Below are 18,844 nucleotides of genomic sequence, written 5' to 3'. Positions count from 1 at the left end.
TTCTTAATGGACTTGAGACAAACTTAATATCCAAATTATCCAACTAAGATAGTAATGGGTTGGAGGAGATTTCTTCCTACACCTCCATAAGTAAGTTGAAAAGACATATCTGCCCTCATCTCTTTTTCACTCCTGATGAGGTTCATAAGCTTTTTAATAAATTTAAATATTTAATAAAAAAGTTTTTGATAAAATTTAATTAAAAAAATTAAATTTATAGAAAAATATAACAGTTTTATATCATTAAAATACTTAAATTTAATTCATCCAAATCAAGTTAATTTATTTATAATAACCTAGGTTCGTATAAACATTAGTTACCTTTTTACATTTCTAGGATTTGAATGTAATTTTGAATCTGAAATAGACAGTATAAAGAATTTTTGTTTTAATTATTATACTAATATATATATATATATATATATATATATATATATATATATATATATATATATATATATATATGAGGTTTGCTAACGCGTGCGCCTGTTTTTCAGTTGGTACATTTTAGCAATGTGTACCGAGTTTTAGTAGACAAAAATACCCTTATATATCATGGATTCTAAGTTTTAAGGTTAAGGGTATTTTAATAATTTTCATTCTCAAAACTTAAAAAAAAAAAAAAAAGAAACCCCCCAAACCCTTACTCACATCTCTCATTCCTCTCAATCCTTTCTCTTTCATCTCTCTCACTCCAACCTTTTCTCTCTCATCCCTACTGTAGCCCCAATTGAAAAAAATCAGAAACACTTGCCTTTGAACAATTTGTCTTTCTAAAGAGTTGAGTCATTGACATATTCACCTTCTTGAGGCAAAGGTTCATTCAAGATCTCTTCAATTTCACCATCTTCACTAATTTCTCTAATTTCATCATCTGCATATCTTGTATATATATAAAAACCAACATTTTAGCCCAGAATTCTCTCTGTGAAACAATGATTGGTATTACGTATAATTAATTGTGAGAGTGTACTATTGGGTAATAAAAAAATGAAACAGGAAGAATTATACTAAATTATACGTAATATTCACTGACAGGAAGAATAAATTTAGTATATTTTTATCAAAAAGCTAAATTTTTTTTCATGTTAAATAATTACTCATACACATCATTATAATATAATTTACATTATTTATAACTTAATTTGAATTACTTTATCATTATATACTCCCTAACTTTCATCATCCTTTTTTTTTTATTTCTCTTCAGATCTTACTCTTTGAAACCCATTCCCAAAAACAAATACAAGTAAGAAATTGGTCTCTAAACTTTAGTATACAACTAAATGACAAATTAATCTTTTTAAAACGTCAAGTTAATCCTTAAATAAACTATGACTAAATCACATTGAAGAGTGAACTTTTTCTTCTCTTGTCCAAAAGGTGCAATCTGGAGAAAAACTTGTTTTTTAACTGAACTTGAACCAAACTTAATATCCAAAAGATGAAATCTTGCTTCAGACAAACTCAAATTAATCACCAGCAACAACTGCAATATCCTCAAACACTAACACTTGAGAAAGAAATGTATAGAAAAGGCAAAACAACATTAGAGATAAGCATCACTTCACATTCAATAGAAAACAACATGATTTTAACTTTGTCTAAGAAATGTCAAGACCCGTTTTTACCAAAGTCACTCTAAATCATCATTATACACTCATAATTTCTCAATTCCCCTAAAACATTCTTTTGGTTTCTCATATGGTTAGAAGCCACTCTTACTCCACAAAAAACTTTCTTAAAAGGAAATTGGTAGGTATGACAGAGACATGAACTTCAAAACCAAACAATGCGGTGATTAATGTACAACATGTTATTAACATTGTCTGTTAGAAGAACAAAAGAGAAATTCAACAGTGGACAAACCCATAACTCTTTCCCTTCCAAGAACAAGATCACGAGCTTCTAAAACATGATCAAACACTTTCATCACAACATAACAACTCAAAGTAACACGATCACGATCTGAAAAAAGACAACAGTCGTTCCTAAGGCAGTAAAACCTTCCCTAAAACCTATATTGTGATTATTAAAGAAAAGAAAGAAAGAAAGAAAGATTTCTAATGGGCACCTCCATAAGCCTGAAGAGCCTCCCCAGTTAACCTGCAAATCCTCCACTCGTTCAAGAGATCGGCACCCATCTCTTCATAAAACTTAATGGCATTCACATTCCAATCGAGCACCACCCACTCCACCCTCCCGTACCCCATCTTCACCGCCTGTGTCGCCACCGCCGACAGAAGCATTCTCCCAAACCCCTTTCTCCTGTAACACTCCCTCACGAACAAATCCTCCACGTAAAACCCTGGCTTCCCAAGAAAGGTTGAGTAGTTCGGGAAAAATAACACAAACCCCACAACCGTCACATCATCCGTCGTCTTGAACGTCTCTCGCTCGGGGTCCTCAATGGGGATACTCAGATTCACGAACTTCGTCAGGGGTGTGAAGAACGGGTTCGAGTCCACGTTTGAAACGGCGAAGGGTTTGGGAGAAGCTTCTAGAAGGAAGATGGTGAAGGAGTGGAAGGGCTGGGCGGTTGGGGAGAAAAGGGTAGCTGCGAGGGAGGACTCTGTGGCGGAGAAGAGGTGAGTCAGGCGTTCAAAGACGGCCATCTGGTGGATCAGTTTGTGGATTTGTGGAACGTCGGAGGGGGTGGCCAGGCGGATGCGCGTGAAGAGAGGGGTGGTTTCCGGTAACGATGTGACGGGCTCCGGAGCCGGAGTTGGGGCCGGAGGCGGCGCTGCGGCGGCCATGGGTTGAGGTTCGGTGGAAAAACTAAAGAAAGGGTTTACGGTTCTTTGTGCGAGAGAGTTCCAGATATGGTGTGTAACACCTTTGTTGGAAGTTTGATTGGTTAAATGGATGAAGAGTTTTTGTTTTGTGTGATAAGATAACCTTTAAAAAGAAGTAAAATATAATTTTCTAAAAATTAAACTAAAATATAAAATTATATGAAATAAATAATACTATAAAACTAGTTTATATACTAATAAAAAAGTTTTATTTCCTTGTTCTTTTTCTTAAATATTATCTCATATCATAGACGTGTTATTTCACTTGAGATAATTTATGAGAGATGATTCGGGAAGAGTGCTTTAATGAATTTTAAGAAATTTGAGGGGAGGATAAATTTGGTGTTGTTTGTTTGAGTGGATTTGGAGGTAATTGAAAGTGGATTTGGAAATAAAGTTTTGGAAGTAAAGTTTATAAGAATTACTATAGGATTTGATTGATATGACAGATTTAAACAATTTATTTAATTGGTAGAAATTGAAGATTACCAAGATACTCCTAGTTTTTAATGTAATATAATATTATAATTGTTAATGTTATATTTAATTGTAAAAAAGTTTATAAAAAGTAAAAAATTAACATTAATTATTAAAATTAATTTTAAAATGTATAAAAAGTGTAATTTAATAAAATGACTTTATTTTTAAATGTAATATTTTAAAAATGAATTTATTTTGTAATATTTTTCAAAGGAAGAAGATAAAACAAAAATAAGCATTGTGCTGGAAATGTGTAGAGTTATCGGAGGAAGCTGCCAAAAGAAATCTAATTTTTGTGAGCACAATTCCACAATCCATTCTTCCAACTACACTCCCTCCAAGTCATAATCCATGGCCACCATCGCAACTCACTGTCTCCAACTCGTCGGCACCACCATTTCGTAGAACTTCCATTTCCTACAAGAAGAAATCGAACAAGATTGCATTGAAGGAAACGAAAGGCTTCGTCGACTACGATCGAGGCTGCACAAGGTCTCCACCAAAATCTTTGGCCTCCGCAAGGACAATATTGCCACCCGCTACCGCGTCTGCATCGTCGGAAACCGAATACAAGATTTGTGAAACCGAATAAAAGTACCTTCTTCGCTTACCATTAAGACTATTCTTCTTCGTTTTCAAATTCAAAACTCGAGTAACATTTTAAAGTGTTGTATTTTACAAATCACTGAGGACATATACGATATTTCCATGTAAATCGCTACAAATTCGAGCAAAATAGTGAGATGGTTAAAATAAAAATATCTCACAAATCAGTTCATTTCCGTCTTCGCAAATCAACTGAAATAAACAAAAAATCATTTCAATTCATCACTCTCAAATCTTCATTAAAAAAATGCTTTCTGTTCAAGTGAACTAAGCATTAATCCTCGTTCATTCCAAACATCCATCAAATGAACATAATAATCCAAACCAATGTAATTTATTTATATTAACCTACGTTGGTATAAACAATGGTTATTTACTTACATTTCTAGGATTTGAATAAAAGTGATGTGATTTTGAATCTGAAATAGACAGGATAATTATATATATTAAAAATTGAAATTTCGAGATCTAACTAAATTTCTCTTTTGTTTAGATTTCTGCCTTTTGGTGTTTCAAAAGGTTTCTTGGTTACGAAGCAAGAATAATTGGTTGTTTATAGAACCGCTTCCACGTGTCTCTTGCTTAACTTATTCTTTCTTTTTCTTTTTCCTCTCGGTTTATTATATCGACATCATGACTATACCGTCACAAATTTCCGAATGTTTATAATTTATCTTCTTAGTTTCTTTTTCACATCCCTGTTATCACATTTTTATTTTAGTTTTATAATAAAATTTTAGGCGAAGTGTATTTTTTTCCCAATAAAATGTAAATAATTCTTTTCTAGCTTCGAAAACTGTTTTCTTAGACAAAAGTAATATATGTTAAATTTTATCTCAATTAATTAATGACTTCTTTTAAGTAATGGCTTCATGATAATTGATCTGATACATTTACTACATTTATCGTTTATTATCTTATATTATTTATCTTTTAGCAAAGTGGATTCAGACTAGGAATGACAAAATAATGACTGTTTTCTTGTATCATTTATTTGTTACCACATTGGTGGTGGTTAAATGTGGTGGGGGAGGGTTGCCCTCGTGGGTTATTTTGTTTGTTCCGGAATGCTCATTTCGGAAGTCATATTTAGATTTAGAAAAGCATTTTAAAATGTTTATTTCCAAACAAATAAAATAGTACTTACCCAATCTAAAAACATATCTTGGAATGACTGTTCTATAATAAACAAAATAATATTATCTAGAATGTCTTTTTAAAAAGTGTTATTGGATTTTAAAACACATTGTAGATTCTTTTTTCAAAATCCAACCGTAAATAAGTTTCTAAAAAAACATTCTAAAAGAAATATATGATAACAATTAGAGGTGGAGCACCTAAAATGAAGGTACTAGAGGTGATGAAAGATAAAAACTCACAAGATCCATTCTAAGGAGAAATTATGGTGAATCTTTCTATGTAGATCCTTAGATATAGTTGTAGTTGATCTTGCATATGCACTTTCAGATATTGATGAGGGATAAAAAACTAACACAAAAATGGATTATTATGTCACACCATTTATGTTTGACCTATAAAAATCAAACTGAAAAATACTTAGTGATATTATTTTAGTTAAGTTGTCAAAATTTGTTTAACCTATAACTGTTAGACATAAATTTATGTCTGACCCATGGGTTAGACCTAAACACTTATAAGTCAGATGTAATCCTAGCATGATCTCCTTTTTTCTTCACTTTTTTATTGTGCAAACAAAAATCCTTAACAGTTGGACAAAAACATGAAACATTGTGTGAGTTTTTTACCATTGTTGTATAAGGTTGTGTTTTGTACCAAGATTGCGTTTTCTATCATTGTTATGTGCTTAAAGGTTGCATTTTTTTTATTGAGGTTAGTTTTTCTCATCTTCTCTCCTATGTGTGACTATTTTAGCTTAACTAATATGATCTTGGATTTTGTAAAATTTCCTAAAAATAGGTAGACGATGATTTTTTACTCATTTTTTTTTTTGCGATAACTTCTATTAGGTTGTATTCAAATGTAGAGTGTTCGCATATGATATATTAGTCACAAAATTGAAGTTGTCAAGATTTAGCAATTAAAAACTTCAAATGGTCATAACTTTAGTTAAAAACATCGGGTGAAGACGCTCCAAAAATGAAACTTGTTGGAAATGAGGTGGCAAATGTACTAACTAGTACTCGAAGGGGATTAAGAGTTTGAAATTTCAAAAATTCCATAATTTACATTTTTGTTTCTTAGTATTTTTTACCCATTTTTCTAATACCACAAAGCTTAGAAAATTTTGCAAATTTGTATTATATTATTGTATTATATATTTATTTTTCATGGTTTCAGTGGAGGTAAATTTTGCCAAAAAAAATATAATAAAAGTAGACCACAAAATTTATGTATAATATTTTACCATACGTAAATTTACATTTTCCACAATCATATTTAGGTCATACGTAAAAGGCCTAAAATATCATACTTAAAAAACAAACTTTTTTGTGAGTGAAAGACTCAATAATGGTTTCCTCGAGGTCCATCGAATACATCATTGCACATGGACTGCATTGATCATGTGTATTGAAGATATGGGATAGGGAAATTAGTAAATAAAATATTTTGATGTTATTTTGATGATAATTTTGCATTTTATATAGTATAACACAAACATTATGTCTAGGATCGAGAGAATTGAAATTAGTGTTAAGTTGAGTAAAGTTCTTAATGGCAATATTGAGAAATATATTCTGAATTCTTGATTATTTCCTTTATTCAACATTAGTTATGAAATAACCGATAAGGATTGTTATCAGTCTTTGTTGAGAGGTGGTGAGCTGAATGTGAATAATGTATTTGTATCACTTCATCTCCCTAATATGAGAAACTTTTTTTCGATTATGACTTTGGAGTTTATTGTTGTTGTGCTAATATTGGTGGACTTGTTAGGAGAGAGCAATCAAATGTCACGTTAGAAATGAGACATTATATTGGATCACATGTTAGACTTGGTTGAATGAGAGAGGTAAAACAGGACTTGTACATTCAACAAAATTCTTGTTTCATCTTCATACTCTATTTTCTTCCTTCACGCACAAAATTCATCTTCACACATTCATCTTTTTTCAACATAGAACCACACATCATCAACACAACACACAAAAACTTTCTCTATGTTATCTTCTTTTCACAAAATCAATACATCCAACATTGCTCTCAACCATAATCAACTTTATATTCTTCTCCACTTAAGAATCAACCAATACATAACCATACACAATCAATTGAAGCTTCTTGAATTCGAAATGGAGACATATGATTGGGGTTTTATGAATTTGTAATAGAGGTATGAGATTAAAGTTTTTTGAATTTGAAATGAGGAGATGATATGTGATAGTTTTTTTTTGGATAAAGGTATATGGAGATGAATGAATAATGATGATTTTGTTTGGTGTGATTTGTGTTGATGATGGGTGGTTTGGTGTTGTAAGAAAATGAAAGTGGTGATGGAGTTATATAATGAGTCCCAAAGGTTAAGATGAATGAGACAAAGTCTGTTGGATTGATGGAGAGAAGGTCTTCAAAAAAGAAAATGGTAATGAGATTGTGTCATGTTGAAAAATATATTGATGCTAAAGATAAATGATCATACCTAAGATAAAAATACAGGTTGACATTAAAAGAAGTTAAATAGAATGTGATACTCTTATGCTTAATTCTTCTCAACTTTTTAAAATAATTTCACTAATGTAAATATAAATAAAAACATTATTTTTTTTAGTTATCACTGCTCAGTCTGTCTCAAAAAAAACAATTTATACTCAAACTTAAAAAAAATATCTTTTCTCATAATTAATGACATAATAACAAACAATTTATACTGATATAATTTGGAGTTCTCTTAATACTAAGAACATAAGGTTGTAAATATTATAATAAGAAAATAATGCAAGATAATCTTTGATAAAGTTTGTCAGACATTCGCTTCAAATCCATAGTTTTAAGCATAAATATTTAGATATTTCAATCGTTACCATTACATTTCGGGTTAAATATATTTTTAGTCCCTAAACTATCACGCAATTTTGGGTTTAGTCCATATTCGAAAGTTTTGTTTCTTTTAGTCCTTTTAGTTTTGAAACTCTTATGTTTAGTCCTTAAAATTGAACGACATTAAATTTTTTTTGATGTGGCAAACGACGAGCCACGTCTGATGCAAGTTACTGTGCCACGACATTTTGGTTTCTCAAATCAGATTAGGATTCTTAATTTATTTTATTTTTTAATTGGGGAAAAGTGATTGCCTCCTCCTGGTGAATCCTAATAACACTGTTCAAGAGCCTCTTCGAGATTGGGGTGCTTGCGATGAGATCCCCCCAGAGCCAGTAATCAATGGAGTGCTACATTCGCAATCACAACCAACTGACGCAATTAACAGATCAAGAAATGGTGAGGGAATAAAGTGAGGAAAAACGGGAGGAGAAGGAAGAAACCTGTTCAATGAGACGGTGAGCAGGACTTCCATTGGAGGTTTCTCAGTAGGTCCTTTTAACAGAGACGTTCTTTCTGCATTTGATTAGAAACAAAACGGTGGAGAGGAAAACGACACCAAAAATTACACAAGCAACTTCAGCAATTAGGGGTCTCTTGGTGCCACTATTTTTCTTCTTTGAGATTTGTTTATTAGGGGTTTGTGGAAGAGGGTCTAGGTTCTGTTCAACAAGACTACCTGTTGTGTTGTTGATTTTGAAAACTTCATTTGCATTGAGTTGTTTATCCTGAATGAAGCTTTTACGATTAGGATGCATTTCCAATGAGGCATGACTGAGACAGAGCGGAGGCATGATCGAGACCGAGCGGTCGGTGAAGCGGTGGGTGGATTGAGTCCTGGCAACCGAGCGGAGGCATGACCGAGATCGAGCGGTGCATGATCGAGACCGAGCGGTGCATGACTGAGACCGAGCGGTGGGTGGATTAAGTTCTAACAATATCTTCTCTTCCCTGCTCGATCATCCTAATAACATTTCTTATCTCACATTCATATACATCATTCATTTTGTCAAGACGAGTCCATTCACATTTTGTTCCCAACCCCACAGTTTTTGTTCTAGGCTTCTTGAAATTGTTATGATATTCTGATTGAATCTTGAGTTTAAAATTTTGTTCAGGTTTTGAATTATGTATCCTTTTTAAATGCATTCATAATTGAAACTCCATAGAATCTATCTCGACTTTTGTTAATATGCTTACCAAAATCTTGAAGATTTCAAAAATTGGATTTTTTTTACTTCCCGGGACACTAGTAGTGTTGGCTCATCAAGTGTATGGAATTCTGAATAAAAAAAGAAACATAAACCAAGCTGGGAGCTACATCTGGGTGGCAACAATTTAAATAGATGAATAACTTTGAAAAAACTAGATCAGGTTAATGTTATGACGAGCTCAAACGCAGGTTTTAAGTTTTCTTTTTCTACTAACTACTTGGGAACCTTTGTGTTTTTCTATTCGCGTCTTCTCTTCTTCTTCTTCCAATTGCATATGTAGAAAAGGTGTCATCGACATAGGACCGAAGGAAGTGAAGTGGAGGTGACTATAGAATCGCAAAGAAGAAAAGAAACGTGACATACAATAACAAGGACATGTAGCATAACACATGGTTCGCCGTTTACCACATCAAAAAAAATTTAACACTGTTCAATTTTAAGGATTAAAAATGAGTTTCAAAACTAAGAGACTAAAAAGAACAAAACTTCCAAATAAGAACTAAACCCAAAATTGCATAATAATTTAGGACTAAAAATATATTTAACCCTTACATCTCCTTATTTATAAAAAAAATCACTTTTAACATTGACCAAAACAAATACAAACTTACTCATTATATTTACTTTAATGTCAAAAACACTTTTACGAATACAACTTTAATGCGTACAATTATTAGACCTCCTGATTAAGTATTAAGTATTAAGTATGACAACCTTAAAAAGTCTAGTGGCATTTCAACTACATATAACATATTAAAATGTCCATTTACATAATATCATTATATTTAATAATTATTCTGTAATTTAATACGCAAGTTTGCAATATAATTTAATTATTCTGTAAAACTTGCGTATAATAAAATCCATACTAAAGTTTAGTGAATCTAAATAATAGGTTCGGATACGGAAATATACGCAGAGTTTGTGGAGACACATGTATTAAAATTATCCACAGATACAAATCTGAATACTGTTTCGAGGTAAAATCGTAATATTGAATCGAAATTCTACTCATAGTCATTCTATCTTTATAAACCTTCATAAAAAAAAAAATCGTAAAGCCATTCCTCAGTAATTAATTTCTATAAGCATTTGAAGTATTCCAAGTTGCTTGTATACTTGAAAATGAATCCCTGCACTGTCTCTGTTGTAAAGTAGGAGTTTGCATCAGATTTGTAAAGTAATTTCAATCTTACCGTATGAATCCTGATTTTGAAGATCATCTCTTGTGTTTTCTTTGCCATTGTTTCTCAATGTCCTTTAGAATATCAAGCACACCAAGAATACCCAAAAGGTGGAGACCACCTGAAAACTTACCTCCGCCTCCTCCATTACCACCATTTCCATCATCGTCTCGAGGTGGCAAACCAGGTCCATTGTTATCAAGTTTAGGGGACTTCACTTTGTCTGCCATTTCAGATAATGAATTAGCATTTTATACTTGTATAGAAACATATAACACAAGGGTAATGGATCGTTTATGCCAAAGGGTGGCATCTATATAACATTTTAGGATAGAGAAAACAAAATACATACATACATATATATATATATTATTGTACAAGGGTAAAATACAATATAGATAATAAACTATAAGGTTTTCTTCAAAACAAACACATTAGAAGAAAAACAGAAAAGGATCAAGCACAACAGCGCAAAAAGTCTACTAGGAAACCCCTCTGCAACAGGAAATAAATAAATTAATAAGAACACCCAACACTATCTTCCTTTACCTTTCAGCAAAGAAGACAGCGTTGAAGCTTCAAAAAAAGAACCTTTTTAAGCCCTCTAAATCCTTTAGACACTCCGTAATGTACTAGTTTGCTATAATAATCCAGTTTAGCCTTCTGCTCCTCGTACAATACATACTTGGAACAAAAGCTACCATTGCCTCTTGACCAAATAAATGGTTTAACCAATATATACACTCACGGATTCAAGACGATAAGTAGACTTTTTAAGCCCTCTAACTTTCAGTTTTATAATTATAATGAAAATAATTCAAGAAAATCATCAACTATGCACTTTATAGGACAGCTATCGGCCCGAAGCAAGAATTTGAAAATATATGCCGTAATTCTTAAATTACCTAAGTTCTCACCTTCACTCCTAATATAAACTAACAGTTCCACGCTGTTTTAGTTATGTGGAAATTACACAGATGGATGTGACTGGGAAGAAAAATAAAAGGAAGATTACAAATATAATCAAATGGTAGGGGCTAACACATTGAGAGGTTATTACCAGGTGTTATAGTCATTGACCGAGCATTGCGTGTTAGGGTCTGGGATGCACTTGCAGCTGCAGCAGCACATTTAGTATTCTGTTCACAACAAACAATCATAGTCATTAAAGATTTAAGCCCAGCATCAAGACTTGAACTGAAACTAGCGACAAAAATAACGACCTAAAAATCTTCTGTTATATAAATCTAAAATTAAGAGTTGTATTAGGATGACAAATTCAAGATTTCAAATGATTTGAAATCCATCAAATTTGGGTTGCTTTGACTTAAATTTCCTTAATTTTCAAAAAACATTTTGTTTGGACGAATCAATTGAATGTTTTTTTTTTTAAATTTCAAATTATTAATTTCTACTAGATTTACTTTCCACTTTATGTATTTCTTTAAAATACAAATTTAAAAATTAAAATTTCAACATTAAACCTTCGGAGAGAGAGAGAGAGAGAGAGGAAAAAGATGTGATAGAGAAGAAGGGAGAGGTGGTGAGTACCAAGAATTTCAAATTTTATAATTTTAAGTATTTGGAAATGTTTCCCCAAATTATTAGAATTTTAAATTCTTTTTAAAATCATTATTTCAGAGAAAAATATTTCCAGACAAAAAAAATCAAATTCCCACATAAGTTAAATTGCAGACTTAGATTTCCTTCTCAAAGGATAAAAGATAAATTATTAATGTGTATGAATAATAAATAAACGCCATTTTTTGAAAACCTTACCAGACTAGAAAGTTCTAAGTGGGAATCAATCTTATTACTGGTCCATTAACATAAAACTAAAACAGAGCATCTCAAAACAGGTAGATAACCCAAAACTGGTTTTGTATGCTGCAAACAATCCGTAAGTTTTAGTTTCTCAATCTCTTAATTTAATTTAAGTTAAAATAGTTTTAAGATACATATAAAAAGCATAATTAAAAATTTCACATAAGTATAGATTATTTAGTGAATTATTACTAACTTTTATTTTATTAAACATATAATCTAGCCATTTTTATTAATTTAAAATATTTAAAATAACCATTTCTGATTATTTTATTTTATTACCACAATATTGTATAATATTAAAGATCTAAATATAATTACTACTAGTTATCTATTAACTATTACTACCGGTTTTACCACAATTAAAGTAGTTCAATCACCAGAACATTGATCAACACAAAACACTAAGAATAACTGAACCTAATAAACAACTTAACCGACAACCAAGGGGAGAACTGAAATCACCTGCTACCCTATGCCTATCCATTACCTTATCCCTCCAGTAGAAAAAAAAAATCACAAAAATAAATCTTTAAATTCTCTCTTAATATACAACTTTTGTTCTCTCTCTTAATTAACAAGTTTTTTTGTTTTCTCTGTTTTGATGTTACTTTTGAATTACAGGAAAGGAAACATAGATGAGAACACGTGAATTGATTCTAGAAGGGGATGTGATATAGGGTATACACAATCAGAAAAAGGACTCAAAGGAAAATACAAGTGAGTCCAAAGTTTGGTCTGTATAAAAGGATAGGCAAGAAAGGAAAAAGAAAAATATCAGGGTGCTAAGCTGAGTATTGAGAATGTGAATGGATGAGGAGAATCAGGTTCTGGGGAATTTTCTATTAGTGGGCACCAAAGAATTGTCTGTCTGAGGAGTTTGATTTTGAGATTATAGGGTTGTAACATTTCTTTATTTTAGTTTTTGATATTTTGTCATTTAGATTCGTAACATTGGTCCAACCTGCCAGATTTGCTCATTGGAAGTTACATGGAAAGCAAAAGGAATCAGTTTTGTCATTCATGGTGCTCGAGTCTCTTCTTTGGAAGCATTTATGAAGTCTATTTCCAAAAATGCAAAAAAGGTGCAAGAGCAGATGTAGGAGGATGTCCCAAGTTGTTTTCAAGGATTGATGGAGGAGACAAAGATGGAGACTCATATATCATAAGGGACTGATTATTCACATGTCAGTACTGCATCATCTAGCGAAGGAGGTAGAAAAGATAGACCAACACCTAATTGTGGTGGAATGAAGGGGATGCAAAGTGAATTTGTCGAGGATTTTTGTCTTTGCTGTGAAGTCGGTTGAACAATGTTGGATGTCCCAAGTTGTTTTCAAGGATTGATGGAGGAGACGAAGATGGAGACTCATATATCATAAGGTACTGATTATTCACATGTCAGTACTGCATTATCTAGCGAAGGAGGTAGCAAAGAAATCTTAAAGGCGGCTTTGTTGGTGCAGTTTGGTGGTTTGAAAACAGAAAACCAGTTCAAAAGTCTCTATGAATTGCAACAAGGAGGGTCTTTTAATGGCTCAAATACTTGTTCAGCAGCTCTCTCTCAATTGACATTTTTTTTTGTTTCTATGCTTCGGTGTTATATTTGAATGATAGTGAACTGAAGAGTAATAAGCCCAATGAGAGCTTACATGTGTATGTGAAAAGATAGAAAGACGGGAAAAACGTACTGAGGGAATTTCAACTAATGATAACAAACAAGTAGGGGATTTAATTAGAGAATAGAAGCATAAAAGATCAGAGAGCTAGCTGCATTTGAATGGAAAGGATCCTGACAAGATAAGATAGAGAGCTCTCTATACAAATGGTTTTGTGGGTTGTGGGGAGGTACTAGTACAAGAGAATTCTGGGCAAGATTGGAGGTCTCCTGTATTTTCAAGAGGGTTTCCTCTCTTGTAAGGAGCCAGATTCCTATTGTTGGATAATATTCATAGATTACTAGTGTTCTACCTGAACCTCACAAACTTTTCGGTTCCAGCTAATTCTACATTGCAAACAATACAAAGCATCGCATCCTCTTTACAACTACATCAATATATAACATGGATAAAACAAACAAATAATAGGTAAGAAGAACCAAAAAAGTAAAAGAATAATAATAACTTACCAAAGCAGCTGCACGTCTAGTATATGATGAACTCTGCAATGTAGCAGTCTTAAGTTCTCCTTTTCTGATGTTATATGGTAAGGGTTTCAGCCCAACAATGTTTGGTCCATTACGCTTAACATCAGCTTCAGGCTGACTTCTAATGCCAACTGCATATATAAAAATGAACAATAACTTATTCCATGATTTAAGCAACTGCTAAGGCACTAAAGTCATGGCTTTATGTTGCTAGAAGTGAGCACTGTCAAGATGTATACAATCGTGGTACCTAGAAAAAGTAGAGGTGAAGTGCCAACACTACTTGCCATTGTGGTCCACTTCTTGATTATGACCAAATGTTATCTGTTTGCATGATGAGGCAGATAACAAATTATTAGTTTCAAAAAGAATAGGGGTAGATGACAAACAGGAGATGGAGAAATAAGTGCTCAGTGCTGTACTTTAATTCATTTTACATCAGTGTACGTATAGGCCATTTTTGAACTAATTCCTAGCAAGAATTCAGTTTAATTCATTCTTGAATTATAAACGAATTCTAGTGTTTTCCATCATTTGAGAAGGTACACATAACAAGCTTAAGAGAATATAATCCTAAATATAGTGATCAATTACAATGTAGTTTTCTAGATAGGGAAGGTCGATACTTCAAGTACAGTAAAAGCTACAAAATTTTCAGTTACAGAAAAACAGTGCATTCTAAGAATTTAAATGCATCCCTTATGGTATGATGAAATAGCCCAAGAAACTCGGCAGCTAACTTCTAATAGGAAATATTGAATGAAACAAGCCTAGTCATAAAACAAAGACTGGTCCTCAATGATTTGGCATCCAGTTGAGCAAAAGACATCAACATTAACAAACAGGAATACAGAACATTTGGACATTCATTACCAAGCTATTTTATGTTTGTAGGATGATACAACATTAAGCAGATAGAAGTTGAAAAACGATTACTACATACCAAATTTTATCAAAATATTGACTTGTCAAATTTCAATATACAACACTAAACAAGGTAAATTTAACAAACAAAAGGGAAGTGGTGGCTATTGTAGTCTCCTGTCTACACTTTTTATATGACTTCAGTTTTGAAGTTGACTTGACCTAATAGTTAACATAAAAAGGCCCATAGAGCTCATAACCAGAAAGAGATAAAGTGGAAACAAAACTGAATCCCAAATTGAAACATAATCATAAAAAAGAAGAAGACAAACTGACATGCTTAAACAAACTGAAATTAGATCTCAAATATTTTGTTATCGCAACTCTTAAAAAGTTGAATTTAAACCTAACTTATCCTCACAAAAACCGATTTGTATAGTGAGATTTGAATTCATGTTGAGAATTGAATATCTCAAATGTGGGCCTAGGGGGAACTTGATAGCAAGTGACATATTAGGCCCAACAAACTTGACTAGGATATACTTTGAATGACTCTAATACCATCTTAGAAAATGGACTCAGTCTAACAAAACCACATCAGCTTATCAGGTGAAATATATATCTACCTATATATTATAATTTGGTCTTATCTCTAACTAGTGTGGATATCCATTGTTACTTTTTACAGATGTTAACTTTTATAACTGTCAGATATTATTAACATTCTTCCTAAGATCCAATGAATTGTGAACTCTCAAATCTTACAACTTATGATGGGATTTGAAAATTTTGCAGAACTCATTCTAATTTTTCTGGCAATTTGACTTAAATATTAACCAAAAATAAACTACAATTGAGGATCAAATTCTAAAAATTTCAGGTTTAGGGTGTGTTCCGGAGACAAATTTATCTTTTCTACTAAATATTCTCTAATGTTGATAATTTAATGAAAGAAACAAGACGAAAGATTAGCCCAACCTTAATATCCAAATCTTTTGTTTATGTTTACAAACATCACACACCTCTAAATTGAAAATATAAAAACTGTCCTCCTGTCCCCCTCCAAAGTCCAAAATCTCACCCCAAACATTCCCCAAGGAAAGGGATACTACAAGAGCATTATTAAATCTTGATGATTTTTTCAATTATTGATGTAGCAGTAACCATGCGGCTTAATAAATTACAACTAATTTTGGTTGTAAACATAGAAAAAAAACACTGACGCAAGCCACAACAGAAGCCAAAACGCAGTTCAAATCAGCAGTCACCCAAACCATTGTTGTGAGAAATTGGCACATAACAATTTCAAGCCCACCTTACTCGAACAACAAATAGTAAGCAACAAGAAGCAAAGAATTTCACGAAAGTCAAACAGAATTGAACCACCAAAGATAAGGACATAAAAATGAAATTACCCACCTCATAAGCAATCCCCAAAACACAAATAACACATAAGAAGGGCACAACACCAAACAGACAAAGGGAAACATGACTAATAATCAACCTTTTCTGGATAAGAATAAATCAAAGTGTAAATAGAGTGCATAAGATTATTGTTCTTCTACTGCCTTATTATCAAGATATCATATGTAGGAATTAAGTCAATTGATTCAAGATAAAACCCGATTTTTCAGGTGATTGAATAAAGTAATCCGTAACAAAAAAGACAAAAACGCGCAATCAAAACCAACGTTTTGAAAACCTGTATATCGTGATTGCAAGGGAGAGAAGAGAAGAGAAGATTACCTTGGTATGGATGGTGCTTTGGTGAAACTTCCGTATTCTTTTTCTGAATTTGGGGTTCTAAAATGGAGAATGCCACCAATGAGAAAGAAACTGGGTTGGGTATGAGATGTTTCTAGAATAAAAAAAAGAAAAAAGAAAGCTCTATATAAATGATGTAATGATACAATTGTAATATTTTTAATTTTAATTTTAATATCTTTTTCACTGTTGGTAAAAAATGCATCAAATTACAAACTATTAATCATAAATATATATGCGTTTAAAAATATCTATTTGCTAATAAATTTCAACTATATGGAAACCACTTTTTATGTTTAAAAAATTTATATGAATTTAAATACTATGTTGTGACAATTCTTCAGTAACTCAGTTAAAAAGTTATTGAAGAAAATTTAAAATTTCAAAGAATATGTTATAAAAATGTAAGTTATAATAAATAAGTTAATTTATATTGAAATATGAATTTTAGAATTATTTTATGGAATTACATACTTAAATATATTAATTAATGATTGTGCAGTCTCAAAATTTTACATTATCAATAAAATAAATCATCATCACTATTATAAGATTGTTATTATAAAAGTTTAATAAATGATAATAATTATGTGTTATTAAATGGTTGAGAAAAATCTAATAGATATTTACTCATGCTTATACATTTTTATTTGGATAAGTAGCTAATTTAAAAGAGATTACCTTAATCTTTTTTGTTCAAAGAGAAATTAGTATGTTAAAAAAATGAAAATTAATTTTTACTTTATGTAATTTTTAATTTAAATTTAAATTTAATTAAGTTTTAAGTTTTTCACAGATTTAGATATTTTTAATTAAATATTTATTATTCTTTTCAATATATTGAATAAGTAAAATTTTATATTTTTAATTAAATTTTTATTATTTTATTTTCCATTACTTAAATGTGGTAATTGTATATTAATTTGTTACCTTACTTTACCATTTTCAGTGTTATTTATAAAATAATATCACGATTAATATAAATGATTTTTATTGTTTTGTATGTGTTAGCTAAAGATATTATATATTTTAATGAATATAAACATTAATTAATATAATAAATAAAATAATATATGATTAACCTTGTGGTGGATCAAGTCACAATTTAATAGTAAAATTTTTAGTGATAATTATTGAGGAAGAAATTTTTATATGAAACTTATCCATTTGGTTTTTCTCACATTATTGTAATTTTTAAGATGTTGAAAATTTAAATATTTTTAGTTTGTTAAATAATTATATTACGAATATTTTAATCACACTAACAAATAGGTTGTAAAACGTTTTAATAAATTTGATTGTTTGGTTAATATTATACAATAATATAAAAAATTGAAATCCTAAACATATTTAATTTTTTTTCGTGACTAAACATATTTTAAAGTATATATAAGGTAATTATTTAGTTTTTTTGGTGAAACATCCGTACATATTTGAATACAAAATAAATAAAATATTTTAATTTTAAAATTTAAAATAAAGAAATTATGAATAATAATTTTTTACTAGACTCTGCATTTCTTTTGTGGTGTTTGAAAATTTACCAAATTACATACTGTTTTATTAAATGTTATAATTTTCTCTTTTAAGAAATTAATAAAATTAATAAATATATTATAATTAATAATTATATTAAACTATATATTATATATATTTTATCTAATAACATAATATAAAAACATTAATTTAAATATAATAAATTACAATATATTAAAACATCTAATAAAATATATAATTTTATATGTATATAAATGATAATTAATTCATTAATAATGTAAATATTTAATTAATATTTGTATTCAACTTATGATTTATATATATATATATATATATATATATATATATATATATATATATAGTTTTAAAGTACTTTAATAATATATTTAAAATATATAATTGAGAATGTAAATTAAAATAAATATATTAGAAATATATATATATATATATATA

At 30.6% G+C, this 18,844-nt stretch overlaps 2 protein-coding genes across 5 annotated transcripts; both read right to left on the bottom strand.

The window, feature by feature from the left end:
* Window positions 1-599: 599 nt before the first annotated feature.
* Window positions 600-2,865, bottom strand: LOC124824105 (GCN5-related N-acetyltransferase 8-like). Of its 4 annotated transcripts, none has more exons than XM_088095876.1 (2): window positions 2,075-2,865; window positions 600-882 (listed from the first exon to the last, which is right to left on the bottom strand). In XM_088095876.1, exons 1-2 carry the CDS (start codon window positions 2,754-2,756, stop codon window positions 824-826), a joined length of 741 nt encoding a protein of 246 aa, XP_087952002.1. In that variant the 5' UTR covers window positions 2,757-2,865; the 3' UTR covers window positions 600-823. The 4 variants fall into 4 exon arrangements, with proteins under 4 accessions (XP_087952002.1, XP_087952001.1, XP_087952003.1 ...); XM_088095875.1 differs by having other exon boundaries at window positions 603-874; XM_088095877.1 differs by lacking the exon at window positions 600-882 and adding an exon at window positions 1,458-1,489.
* A 7,157-nt stretch (window positions 2,866-10,022) lies between these two features.
* On the bottom strand, window positions 10,023-17,014 carry LOC148194017 (uncharacterized). Its single transcript, XM_088095828.1, has 5 exons — window positions 16,877-17,014; window positions 14,517-14,590; window positions 14,249-14,397; window positions 11,357-11,435; window positions 10,023-10,519 (listed from the first exon to the last, which is right to left on the bottom strand). The coding sequence occupies exons 2-5, from the start codon at window positions 14,554-14,556 to the stop codon at window positions 10,332-10,334; spliced, it is 456 nt and encodes a 151-aa protein (XP_087951954.1). The 5' UTR covers window positions 14,557-14,590; window positions 16,877-17,014; the 3' UTR covers window positions 10,023-10,331.
* Window positions 17,015-18,844: the final 1,830 nt, after the last annotated feature.

The sequence above is a fragment of the Vigna umbellata genome, chromosome 8 (assembly GCF_029865625.1).
Source record: "Vigna umbellata cultivar VRB3 chromosome 8, Vumbellata_1.0, whole genome shotgun sequence".
Classification (NCBI taxonomy): Eukaryota; Viridiplantae; Streptophyta; class Magnoliopsida; order Fabales; family Fabaceae; genus Vigna; species Vigna umbellata.
This window is presented reverse-complemented; position numbering and strand designations above follow the sequence as displayed.